Source organism: Penicillium riverlandense (genome assembly GCF_028828495.1).
Source record: "Penicillium riverlandense strain IBT 135883 chromosome Unknown utg000008l_segment0_segment0, whole genome shotgun sequence".
Lineage (NCBI taxonomy): Eukaryota > Fungi > Ascomycota > Eurotiomycetes > Eurotiales > Aspergillaceae > Penicillium > Penicillium riverlandense.
In genome coordinates this window covers 921,497-934,511 of record NW_026643199.1, presented here as the reverse complement: position 1 = coordinate 934,511, position 13,015 = coordinate 921,497, and the positions used below count along the sequence as shown (strand labels likewise).

The window sequence follows — 13,015 nt, the reverse complement described above, 5'->3', positions numbered from 1 at the left end:
GAGGTGTTAAGACCCGATCCGCCATTATCCACCTTCCCTTATCAATATAGCGGCATAAACTATTACGACAGTGATACCTCCCACTATTTTTAAGAATTCTGTGAATGACCTGACCCCCAAATTGTCTTTAATCATGTCCATTCATACCTGCATGTGTCGATGAAATTTGAGTTTGACCGAATTGTTTGCACCATTGAATCTCGTACTACCAGGCTGCCTAATATGCCTAGTACCTATCCCAGAGCGGCTGAGCTGGAATCTAAATAGAATCATAAGCTCTAAATAGGGTCCTTAAAAACCTCAAGCTGACCACAGTGGTGTTAAGGTGTTCTCGAGATGAATTGTAGGTGTATAGATAGTACTCTCAACTTCCCTAGCCTATCTACTGACTTTTCAGTAAGCCTCAAACAGTTGCGCCGTTGCGGGGCATCGCAACATCTCACTCCAAGTAGGCCAACTTAGTGGTGCCAAAGAGACTCCGTTTTGACCCCAGCCACAATGGGAGACATAGTCGACTCCACCATCCGTGATCACTTCGAGAGCATGGGAGTTGATGTGACCGACCCGGTTCGACACGTCGAAGTGAAACGGATCATCGCTAACGAAAACGTCGGTACCGACGTACACTTCTTGACTCGGTCTCGGACCGATGAAGAGATACCAATAGCCGTCGTGCTCGTGTACATATGGTGACTCCGTGTTGCCACCGCCGGTGCCAATGGTGGGATCTGTGAATGCAATTTGGCGCTGGCTCCAGTTAACCAGGTCATCACTGGTTCGATAGAGCACAGAATGATGGCCACCCGTCGGCTCACTAGTACCACAATAATAGAGGACCCATTGGTTACCGACTTGAACAACAAATGGATCTCTCGCATCATAGCCATCATGGAACAGAGGACCCTGTGGCCGCCGGGTCCAATGAAACAGGTCCGTTGAAGTAGCCAAGTTGATTGCATACGCTGTGTCATTGCCACCACCACAGTAGAACATGTGGTAAATGCCATCCACATTCAGGACATACGGCGCCCACAAATGAGTCTCACCATAGGAGGGGTCCACATGAAGTGCAAATGCTTGTTTAGTCCACGGGCCGTACAATTCTGGTGCCGTTGCATGAGCGAAAACATGCTCGTCCGTTGGGTTAGCCGGATTTGGGTGCGTAATGCCGAATAGATGCCAGGTTCCGTCTCTGGCGTCTTTTACGAAAGTATGATCGTTGATGTACCATGGTCTGGGCTCTCCGATACTGGGGTCATATACCAGCTGAAATCCGCCCGCAGCTGAGACTCCGAACGGAATAGTACCAGTGTCTTTGACGCACCCAGAAGTCGGAAGGTCGTTTATAGACGCGCTGGCTGGTGATGCATCAACTAGAAAGTGAAGTGTCAGCAACAGAGCAAGAATAATAATCGGCAGAGGCCATGAGTACCTAGATGAGGAGCAGCGCCAGCAATAATGACGGTAATAGAAAGCCGCACAATTTTCATCAAATACATAATGAAAATTTGTCAAGGCATGTAAAAGTATCAAAAAGTGGAAGAACCAGGGAATCACCAGAAGGGTGGGACTTCTCTATATAAGAGGAAGCATCACCTCGCCGCCAGAACCCTGTATCCTACGAGGTAAAAAATACAACCATTCTTTGCACATCTCTTACATCACTATATATCTATATAGCGGCAGTCCCCCGCATGTTATTTATCACGAGGTATCTGATGTACATTCTATGCTTAATTTCCCGACGCTAGCGGGATTTGTGTTGTATCTCCGCGATGACCCCTCAATTCTTTGGTGTACACATTCTAGGCTATTCCCCGGAGATCTCATAAAGCGGCAATGTTTATTGCTCTAACTAGGAGCTCTTCAAGCCTCCAATGCGAGATATATTTCAGGCTTGGGCGGCAACTTGCCGCTTGTGTTCGTCTCAGCTCAAACGAGCATAAGCGCGGCAGATGCCAGCCCAGCACCAACAACTCATCCTCATGTCACAACCACTCATCGTAACTTTTCACCTTGCCATTTCACTGGAGTTTCCCACTCTATGCAGCCTTGTAGGCATCTGGTAAACTGAAGACCTCATTCACTCCACTGCTATCAAACACAAACCCGATATTCGCCCAGTTGGACTATCGTAACTTCTGTCATCTCGACTCTCTACAGGGATCAAGGGTTGAAAAAAATAGATAATGGCGACAAGGGCCTGTGTACTGTGATATAACTAGCAAATACGGGGAGGATCGCGACATGCATGGGCGACTTTTTCTAGATCTAAAGAATAACTAATCTCGGTTATACTATATCAGCACTATGACTTGGAGTAATGTGAAGATAGAATCCATCGGGTGAGATGCGTGGAATAGTAAATGCTTTAAGCTACTGTATTCGTAGGCTAGATCAGACTCTTTAGGACAATTTGATTCTGTGGCGTTTGCACTACTCATCCAAGTGCCGAGTATGTGGTGGCGCTGTCGATCCCAGAATTATACGTCGTACCCACCATTCGGCACACTTCTTAAGGAGCCTAATATCTGCAGAACACTATGCGTATGCATTGATAGTAAATACTGGTGCTATGAAGGATGCCTCGCAACGAGGGGCGGCAAGACTGTTCTTCTTCCAAAAACTTGGTAACAAGAAGCTGATAGTAATGACCCGATCCACCCAAAGGCAGAAATATTGTTAAAATATAGCGTGTGTACTCAATAATCGTATGAATGATGGAGACAATAACGATGTGGATAATAAACAATAAAGTGTGAAGAACGACAATAATAATTTTGAAAGAAGACTTAAAGCAACCCACCCACGGCCTAAGTAAGTACCCAACTTCTACCAGACACTAACTACGAGGCGAGGCGTCTCTTGGCATGTTCGGGAATTTAATTTCCTTTCGGGTGATAGTTAGAGTAGTAGTTCAAAGCGGGGTAGGGTCAGTGTCTGCTCCTTCGTATTCCTTCTCGTGATGCTATTGGAGCATTGCATTTTGACTTTCCGGCGCTAAATCGGTTTCTCCATATTTACCCCATATTATTACCCGACCATGGGGTAATGTCAACCCGAAGCTGTGATGACTCCAATGACCCTGGAAAATAATGCTTGGCTCACTAGTTACCTGCTTGCATAAGAAGCACCCCGACCGCCGCTAGCTAAACCGGCGGACCTTGCCTTTCTTGGTTCTTTCTCATCCCAGGAAAAAAGGGCCACCCCTTATCTCCGTCAAGAATATCGCCTCCACCCCTTTAGCCTCTCACAATCATGTCTTCCACGACTCTTCGGTTACGTGTTAGGCAATTCGTCAAGGAGCGCTCGCTCAAGGCGCCCGACCACCGCCGCACTAGAGCTGCCGAACTAACCCTGCGGGAGTCCATCTACCCCATCTGCATTGTCACCGTCCTATTCTTTCTCTGGGGCTTCAGTTACGGCTTGCTTGACACACTCAATAAACATTTCCAGCGTGTCCTGAACATCACTCAGGCGCGCTCGTCTGGTCTGCAGGCCGCCTACTTTGGGTCTGTTTACCCCTCGCCCTCGCCCCTTGACTTAAACCAAGAGCGAGAACCAGGAAGGGGTAGTAATAAATGCTGACTTTTACTCAAGTGCCTACCCGCTAGCCTCTGTTGGCCATGCCGCCTGGATCCTGCGCCACTATGGCTATCGCGCCGTCTTCATCTGGGGTCTCTGCCTCTACGCTCTGGGAGCACTGATTGCTATTCCCTGCATCAAGGCCAAGTCCTTCGGTGGCTTCTGCGCCTCTATCTTTATTATTGGCAACGGTCTTGGTTCACTAGAGACGGCCGCTAATCCTTTCATCACTGGTACATCTTTCATAGCCATGGAGTTCTATATCCAAGCCTAACATTCAATGCCACAGTTTGCGGCCCGCCAAGGTATTCGGAGATCCGTATCAACATTTCCCAAGCCTTCAATGGTATTGGCACTGTTGTCGCCCCCGTCCTCGGCTCCTACGTTTTCTTTGACTTTAGCGATGAGCGCGCCATCCAGAATGTCCAATGGGTCTACCTTGCCATTGCGGTCTTTGTACTCCTCCTCGCCATTCTGTTCTTTTTCTCTAAGATCCCAGAGATTACTGATGCCGGTGGGTTTCGTCCTAATTGAATCTTAATGAAGATGGATATGCTGACTTTGATTCAACGTGGTCTGCAGATATGGAATTTCAAGCTAGTGAGACACACGTCGGCGCCGAAGATAAGCCTTTTATTCAGCAGTACAAGCTCTTCCACGCTGCCTTTGCCCAGTTCTGCTACACTGGTGCCCAGGTCGCTATTGCCAGCGGCTTCATCAACTACGCCACGTACACCCGCCAGGGTACGAGCAACTCGATGGGGTCGAAGCTCTACGGCGGCGCCCAGGCTTCTTTCGCCATCGGTCGATTCTTCGGATCCTTCATCATGAAATGGGTCCGTCCGCGCTGGTGCTTCCTCATCTTTATCACTGGCGCCATCATCTTCATAGCGCCAGCCATCACGCAGGGCGGAAATATCGGCATATCCCTGCTCTACGTCGTCCTCTTCTTCGAGTCCATTTGCTTCCCCACCATCGTCGCCCTGGGCATGCGCGGCCTTGGCAGGCATACCAAGCGTGGAAGTGGATACATCGTCGGTGGTGTTGTCGGCGGAGCTTGCGTTCCTCCCGCAACATTTGCCGCCGCTGATGCCTATGGCAATGGTATCGCCATGGTCGTACCTCTTGTTTTCTTTGTTGCTGCTTGGACGTACGCGTTGGCTGTCAACTTTCTTCCTAACTACAAGATTGTTGTCGACTCCTTTACTGCAGTTGAGGTCGGACTGCATGGACACACACAGGATAATGTGGGGGATGTTGAAAACACGGCTGCGACTGACAAGGCGCCTGTTGCAGAGCAGGATAATGCGCCTGCTGGGGAACAGGAGAAGGCTGTCGAAACTACTGTTTCGTGAAAGAAAATTTCAATTTGAAAGAGATGTATAAGGTTATCTAGTCAAGAGGATTGGAGACTGCTATGTAATACTTGGACTGCCTGGATAGAGAGAGTCGTTGGAAGATATGGGACCAAGTACAACCTACCTTGCACGAGTTTGCAGAGTCTCTAAATAGAGGGTCGACTGTCCAGGCAGATAAAGATTAATTAGCTGACACGAACCACCATATAAACGCATCCTGCTATGAGCTCGTCGAAAGGGAATGCCCACCCCATCCAGCTTGGAAATTGTACCCTCCAGGGCCCACGCCGGGAATCACAGGACCACGCCTACCGGTCTGTGTATCCTCAGCTGTGGCACCAGCCGCCATTCCATTTCGATCCGGTGGCACTGACCATCCGATCCGTTCCATCCGTTCCATGCGTTCCTGTCCTCGCCGCTCGAGACGCGGCAGGTCCTCCTCCGTTAGAATTTCGCCGCCGTCCTGTTGGTCCCACGCTACCTGCATAACTGCGGCTGCCCAGAAGTCTGCTAGTTTCGCCTCATCGCGCCCATGCGCATAGATCTTCCTCCGCCCGGACGGGGTAGTAGAATCCTCAACCTCGTGGGAGGACCTCCACACTGATTGCACGACCTCGTAGCGTTTCTCGAGCACTATTATCACCGGCCACATCACAATCCACAGCTGTAGGAGAACGCAAAGCCACCAGACGAACGAGTTGTTCCGCAGTCGGTTGATCCAATGCGGCGAGTAGACAGTGACGAATCCGTTCGGAATGGAGGCTTTGATTTCAATTTGACCGCGGTAGTTGAGCGAACGAAGGTACGACCTGAGTTCGGAGCGCATACGCTCAACCTCGAATCCGTTTATCTCTCGTGTGAAGGTAAACCTATATAAGGGTCAGTCTTGTGATTTCATCCATGTCATTCTCTTGACGTACGATTTGACTGCAGCAGGATCGCGACAGAAGCGTTCACACCAGCCCATCAGAGTAGGGGTGCCTTCGTTCGAGCCATCCACGGCCGCACCTAGAAGAGTTTGATCCTCTGAATCCTCGTTCCCATCCTCTAAGTCCGTCGTCTCACGAAGGTCTTTGAGACGGGAGGGTTCCTCCCACTGAAGACAGGGATAAATCCCACCACGAAACGCTTCCTGGCCGTCCCCGTCGCGAACAACGCGAAGTTCGTGCCACTCCCTATTATCCTCGCTGAGATGCAGCAAGGTAGGCGTCAAGTCGAGCGAGAAATTGAAATCCGTCTCGCTGCCCTTGGAACCCTTGATGTGGATATATTGCCGCGGTGGCAGCTGGGCTTGCTGGGCAATAAGGTGGTACAGCCTGCGCGGGCTCTCAGTGAGCGATGACGACAGTGTCACGGTACCGGGCTTCCCATCCCAAACGACATCCCGAGCGCCAGGAATGGAGGTTTCGACTAGGGTTGAGGTTGACGGGTCGATCACATCGTCATACGATGGAGGTCGATCGCCGTGGTGGGCAGACTCGAGAGGAATATCGGAGTTGGACAGTCGACCCATTGGAGTTTCGTCAGATTATATTGCAATGAATCTTGTCTATGGGGATCAGCGTAGACGTACTTGCATCGTCCATATGAACTTGGGAAGTAAGCTCTCCAGAGCCAGGTAAGCACGTGTGAGGCTGAGCCGGTGTCAGTGCAACCAACAGTATAATACCCAGCCTCCCCGGGGCTAGCCAAATCAGGGCTTATCTGGCCGATATTCTCGTTGGCAAACTATATAAAGATCCAAGAAGGGCTTAATTCAGATCTTTAGGAAGCTGGTCTGTTCCTTTACGCAAGCCGATGAAGATAAATACACTGGGCCTCCACGGGGATTATCAGCTACTGGACTATTATCATTGCCGGTGTAGCTCCCATCCTTTTCCTTACAGGCGACTTACTGTGGCTGGCACACGCAAGCAGTGAATAATATAGCAGGCCCGTTCTTAGTGTGTGGGCTGACGCTTAGGATCTGGGCGAATCGGGAGTGTCAACTTCGAGACTCCCCCTATTTTCTGAGCAGGGTGTGTAGGTTTCTTCTTAACATGTATTGGTATTTCCGTTATCTTTGTGGTCGCGACTAACTATTAATGATGAACCATCCTAGTTAGGACTGGCCAATATAAGTCGGTCAAGGGCCACAGTCATGCGGCCCTCGCGGCCTGTAGAGGGTAGGAATAGGCCATCAGGTACCTGTCGCTCCTATGACGAATACTTCTATATTTTTAAACCAAGGATTGGCCCAACACTTAAAAGCAAACAAAGGTAGATTAGGGCGTGAGCAAGCAGGTAATAGATCAAGGATGATTTTAACCAGGATGGTTATCGTGGCGGCCGGATGTTATTTGCACTATTGCCTGCGGGGTTTCCACGTGGGCGCAGTCGACCAGCAAGACTAGGCAGAGCTGAAATGCTGCATCCGCTTAACCCCGCTCACAGTCTCAGCACATATCATCCTGCAGTACTCTCACCTTCCAACTCTTGCATACAAAGTCGACTAGTTGGCTTTCAAATCATAGCTCTCTGTGTCTGTTGATATGGCGTCGCAGCAAATCTCCGGCATCACAGCCACTGACGGTGCCAAAGTTTTTGCAGGGACAAACACTATAAACAATTTCAATATCGGTGGGTAGTCAAAAATGAGACGAATTTACCATAGGACTAACTCCCTATCTTGATAGGGAATGCTCATGATTTTTTACCCTGTGCCTCACATGCTACGTTCAACGCATACAGTCGACAAAACGATCCTTTATGTCTTCCAGGTACAAGGATCGAGGTTCTAGACAGTATTCGAGAGTGGCTGTATGGCGATGACCAGAGGCATATATTTTGGTTAGTAGGTTGGGCTGGGACAGGCAAATCAACTATCGCCAGAACCGTTGCTCGAGAGGTATACAATGATCAACATTGGACGGCCAGCTTTTTCTTCTCCCGAGGTGGCGGAGATAGAAGCTTCGGCGAGAAATTTGTTAGTACACTTGCTCAACAGCTGGCCAACAAGAAACCTGCATTTCGAACTCTTCTTCAAGAAGTTATTTCAGACGATAAGGGTATCGTCCAACGCGCCCTGCCCGACCAATGGAGAGAACTGATCGCTGAGCCGATCTCTCGACTTGACCATTCGTCTTCACAATCTCCTCTTATCATTATAGTTGATGCATTAGACGAGTGTCAGAGCGACGGTGACATCTGGCAGATCTTGCATTTTCTTGCAGATCCGAGTGGGTTCGATCACATCCGGCTCCGAGTCCTCATTACGAGCAGACCGGAATCTCACATCCGTGAGGGCCTCTATCAGTTTCTCGAAAATTCCCGTTATGATCTAGTGCTTCACGATATGTCCGAGTTCACAGTAGACCGCGACATCGCAATTTTTCTCCAACACAGTCTATCGAAACACAGTATAGAGGGTCACGTCATTAAGGAACTTGTCCGAAAATCTGCTGGCCTCTTTATTTGGGCAGCGACCGCCTGCCGTTTCATAATTGCCGGGAAAAAGTTTGCTGTCAAACGACTAGACACCATCCTCCAGGATAGGAATTTTGACTCTGCTCCAGAAAAACACCTTGACAACATTTATCTAACGGTTCTCAAGCAATCTCTTTCACCCGAATACACAGAACGCGAAAAAAGGGAATTATGTGCTTTGCTAAGAAATATCTTAGGGAGTATTGTGGTTCTTCTGTCCCCTCTCTCGGAATGTTCTTTAGGTGGCTTGCTTGCTCTCTCAGAAGATGTAATTCATCAAGGGCTCGAGGACTGCCATTCCATCTTGGACATCCCACATGATAAGACCCAACTACTCAGATTGCATCATCCCTCATTTCGCGACTTTCTTCTTGATAGTAGAAGATGTCAAGATCAAAGCTTCTGGGTTGATGAACAGAAAGCACACTCGGTATTATTTGAACGTTGCGTGGATGTGATCTGCAGCAATCTCAACCAAGATATTTGCGATGTACGAGCACCTGGAACCACTGTGGCCGAAATGCCGACAACCATAGTGAATAAAGTTCTTCTGCCGGAGGTCCAATATGCTTGCCTCTATTGGGTTCAGCATCTATTGAGAGCAAAATTTGAAGCTGGGGCTCAAACCCTTATCCAGAAAGTCCTCCAGATGCATTTTCTCCACTGGATCGAGGCACTTGCCTGGATGCAGAAGATCTCAGAAGCAATCTCATCTATTACTGCTTTGGAAGCGATTATTCAGGGTCATAGCTACTTTCAGGTTAGTAATCATATCTATGGTTAGTTAAAAATAATGTCTGACCAGCCACTGAACCAAATTAGAAAATAGGCGACTCACAGGAACTTCTAAAGCAAGTCCAAGATGCCTCTCGATTTATCCGATACCACAGGGTAGCAATCGAAAGCGGGCCCCTTCAAGTATACAGTTCATCGCTTATCTTCAGCCCAATCGAAAGTCTAACTAGACATTTTTATGAAAAGGAACGGCCAAAGTGGGTTCTGAACGATGGTGCGATCGAAAGTCATTGGAGTCCATGCCTTTACGCACTCGAGGGACATAGTAATCCGCTTAGCTCAATCTCCTGGTCCCAGAATGGAAGCAGACTCGCATCAGCATCAGGTTATGGTACAATCAAGATCTGGGACCCGGCCACTGGACAGTGTACATCAACCCTAGGACATGGAGGTCGGGTTACATCAATTGCCTGGTCGCAGGATGGAAGCCAACTCGCATCAGCATCAGATGATGGTATAGTCAGGATCTGGGACCTAGCCACTGGACAGTGTACATCAACCCTAGGACATGGAGGTCGGGTTACATCAATTGCCTGGTCGCAGGATGGAAGCCGACTCGCATCAGCATCAGATTCTGGTACAGGTTATGGTACAATCAAGGTCTGGGACCCGGTCACCGGACAGTGCACATCAACGCATGAAGAACATAGTGATATACTTAGGTCAATTACCTGGTTACAGGACGGAAGCCGACTCGCAACAACATCAGATGACAAGACTGTCAGAATTTGGGACCCAGCCACTGGGCAGTACACCTTAATGCTCGAGGGACATAGAGGTTGGATTAGCTCAATTTCTCTGTCGCCGGATGGAAGTCGACTAGCATTAGCGTCACGTGCTACACTTAGGATCTGGGAGACATCCACCGGGCAATATAGCTCAACGCTTGAGGGACATAGTACTTGGATTAGCACGATTGCCTGGTCACAGGATGGAAGCCAACTCGCATTAGCATCAGATGATGGTACAGCTAGAATCTGGGACCTGGCCACCAGACAATACACATCAACGCTCCAGGGACATAGAGGCCGAGTTACGTCGATTTCCTGGTTGCAGGATGGGAGCCGTCTAGCATCAGCGTCAACAGATGGTACAGTCAGGATCTGGGACCCATCCACCGAGCAGTGCATCTCAATGCTTCAGGGACATGGTTGTTCGATTAGCTCGATTTCTTTGTCGCAGGATGGGACCCGACTCGTTTCAACATCAGATGGTGTAGTTACAATCGAAGACCCATCCACCGGAAAGTGCACATCAATCCTAGGATATGGACATCGAGTTAAATCAATTGCCTGGTCGCAAGATAGAAGCCGATTCGCGTTAGCATCAGATGATGGTACAGTTAGGATCTGGGACCCAGCCACTAGTCAAAGCAGCTTAGTGATCAAGCGGCATAGTAGTGGCTGGGCTAGCTCAATTGCCTGGTCGCAGGATGGAAGCCAACTCGCATCAGCATCAGATGATGGTATAGTCAGGATCTGGGACCTAGCCACTAGTCAGTGCACATCAGCCCTAGGACACGAAGAACGGGTTATGTCGATTGCCTGGTCGCAGGATGGAAGCCGACTCACATCAGTATCAGATTATGGTACAATCAAGATCTGGGACCTGGCCACCGGACAGTGCACATCGGACCTAGGACATAGAAAGGTTATGTCAATTTCCTGGTCGCAGGATGGAAGCCGATTCGCGTTAGCATCAGATGATGGTACAGTTAGGATCTGGGACCTAGCCACTAGTCAGTGCATCTCAGCGATTGAGGGATATAGTCGTCAAACAAGATCAATTGCCTGGTTGCAGGACGGAAGCCGATTCGCATCAGCATCAGATGATGGCATAGTCAGGATCTGGGACCCATCCATAGGCCAGTGCACCTCAACAATCCAGGGGCATAGTGGTCGCTCGATTTCCTGGTCGCAAGATGGAACCAAACTCGCATTACTTTCAGATGAGAAGACAATCAAGATCTTTGATTTGGCCACTAGGCAAAGCACCTCAACGCTTGAGGGGCATAGTGGTTCGATTAGGTCAATTTCTCTATCGCCGGACGGAAGCCGACTAGCATTCACGTTAAAAGATGATACAGTCAAGATCTGGGACCCATCCACCACACATTGCACCCTAGCACTCCAGGGGCATAGTGGTCGCTCGATTTCCTGGTCGCAGGATGGAAGCCGACTAGCATCAGCATCAGATGATGGTATAGTCAGGATCTGGGACCCATCCGCCGGACTATGCACCTCAACATTCCAGGGACATAGTTGTCGCTCGATTTTCTGGTCCCCGGATGGAAGCCGACTCGCATCAGCATCAGATGATAGTGTAGTCAGGATCTGGGACCCAACCATTGGTCAGTACACCTCAGCAGCGATTGAGGGACATAGTCGTCGGGTTAGCTCGATTTCCTGGTCGCAAGATGGAAGCCGCCTCGCATCCGCCTCAGATGATAAGACAGTTAGGATTTGGAACCCGGCCACTGGACAGTGTATATCAACGCTTAAGGAACATAGTGATTTGGTTAAGTCTGTTGTCTGGTCGCAGGACGGAAGTCGCCTTGCATCCGCGTCAGATGATAAGACAGTTAGGATCTGGGACCCGGCCACCGGGCAGTGCAGATCAACCCTAGGACATGGACGTCGAATTACTTCGATTGCCTGGTCGCAGGATGGCCGACTCGCATCTACGACAGATGATGCTACAGTTAGGATTTGGGACCCAGCCCCCGGACAGTGCATCCTAGCGCTCAAGGCACCTAGTGGTTGGGCTGGCCTAATTACATGGTCGCAGGACGGTAGCCGACTCGCATTTGCGTCATATGATAGGGCAGTCAGAATATGGGATCTGGCCACCCGACAGTGTACCTTAACACTTAGGGAACATAGTCGACCGGTTAGTTCGATTGCCTGGTCTCATGATGGAAGCCGACTCGCATCAGCATCGGATGATGGTTTAGTCAGGATCTGGGACTCAGCAATCGGAAAGTGCACCTTAGCGATCGAGGGACACAGTCGTCGGGTTACCTCGATATCCTGGTCGCAAGATGGAAGCCGCCTCGCATCCGCGTCATATGAGACAGTTAGAATTTGGGACCCGGCCACCGGACAGTGCACATCAACGCTTAGTGTCTCTTCTTCGTGTAGCATTCGATTTGATGAAGACAATTCGAATCTGCTGCATACAGGTGATGGTGCATTTAACCTAGAGTCCTCTGTTTCTGTCACGACCTTTCCTGGTATTTCGCTGCCTTTGCCACAGCAGTTCGGGTATGGCTTCACGGACGACCGTACATGGGTAACCTACCAAGGGAAAAATCTTCTATGGCTTCCCCCCGACTATCGGCCATCTTCAGGTGACGCGTTTGCAGCAAGGCCATTTTCATGGCCTATGTCTGAAGCAAATTTGGCAATCGGTTGTTCCAGCGGTCGTGTATTAATTTTGAGGCTTCCAGAAGACAAAACGGTTTCGTAGCACCCTCACAACTTGTGGCATTTACTTAATACCGTCTTGTTACTTGATACCCTCATATTTATAATTTCTCCCTCTGTATTTTGTATGATCTGACCTTGCATTCTTTAGGCGGTCTCAGTTCTCAGCAAAATTGAGTGTTGTATCGGCAACTCCAAGTTTCGTCGCCTTTCTTTATATGTGCTTGATGGTCAATGCTGCTACAATATATATCATGTGTAACATCGAGGGTAAGCTACTGTACACCATGTATCATAGCGGCTATAAGTGAATCAGAGATAGAAAGAACACACGGCACCTCTGATCCAAAATGGCGTCCGGGGTAGCCATTTTTGGAGATCGATTTA

General features: G+C 49.3%; 4 protein-coding genes across 4 annotated transcripts; 2 read left to right on the top strand and 2 right to left on the bottom strand.

The window, feature by feature from the left end:
• Positions 1 to 393: 393 nt before the first annotated feature.
• Positions 394 to 1,499, bottom strand: N7474_009371 (glycoside hydrolase family 43; the record flags this gene model as incomplete). Its single annotated transcript, XM_057200781.1, has 2 exons — positions 394 to 1,373; positions 1,433 to 1,499. The coding sequence occupies 2 exons, from the start codon at positions 1,497 to 1,499 to the stop codon at positions 394 to 396; spliced, it is 1,047 nt and encodes a 348-aa protein (XP_057048768.1).
• Positions 1,500 to 3,258: 1,759 nt separating this feature from the next.
• Positions 3,259 to 4,940, top strand: N7474_009370 (putative l-fucose permease; the record flags this gene model as incomplete). The annotated part of the gene is made up of 4 exons (XM_057200780.1): positions 3,259 to 3,512; positions 3,601 to 3,818; positions 3,875 to 4,099; positions 4,168 to 4,940. 4 exons carry the CDS (start codon positions 3,259 to 3,261, stop codon positions 4,938 to 4,940), a joined length of 1,470 nt encoding a protein of 489 aa, XP_057048767.1.
• Positions 4,941 to 5,163: 223 nt separating this feature from the next.
• N7474_009369 (uncharacterized protein) lies at positions 5,164 to 6,456 on the bottom strand (the record flags this gene model as incomplete). Its single annotated transcript, XM_057200779.1, has 2 exons — positions 5,164 to 5,812; positions 5,864 to 6,456. The coding sequence occupies 2 exons, from the start codon at positions 6,454 to 6,456 to the stop codon at positions 5,164 to 5,166; spliced, it is 1,242 nt and encodes a 413-aa protein (XP_057048766.1).
• A 1,018-nt stretch (positions 6,457 to 7,474) lies between these two features.
• On the top strand, positions 7,475 to 12,671 carry N7474_009368 (uncharacterized protein; the record flags this gene model as incomplete). The annotated part of the gene is made up of 3 exons (XM_057200778.1): positions 7,475 to 7,562; positions 7,619 to 9,168; positions 9,231 to 12,671. The coding sequence occupies 3 exons, from the start codon at positions 7,475 to 7,477 to the stop codon at positions 12,669 to 12,671; spliced, it is 5,079 nt and encodes a 1,692-aa protein (XP_057048765.1).
• Positions 12,672 to 13,015: the final 344 nt, after the last annotated feature.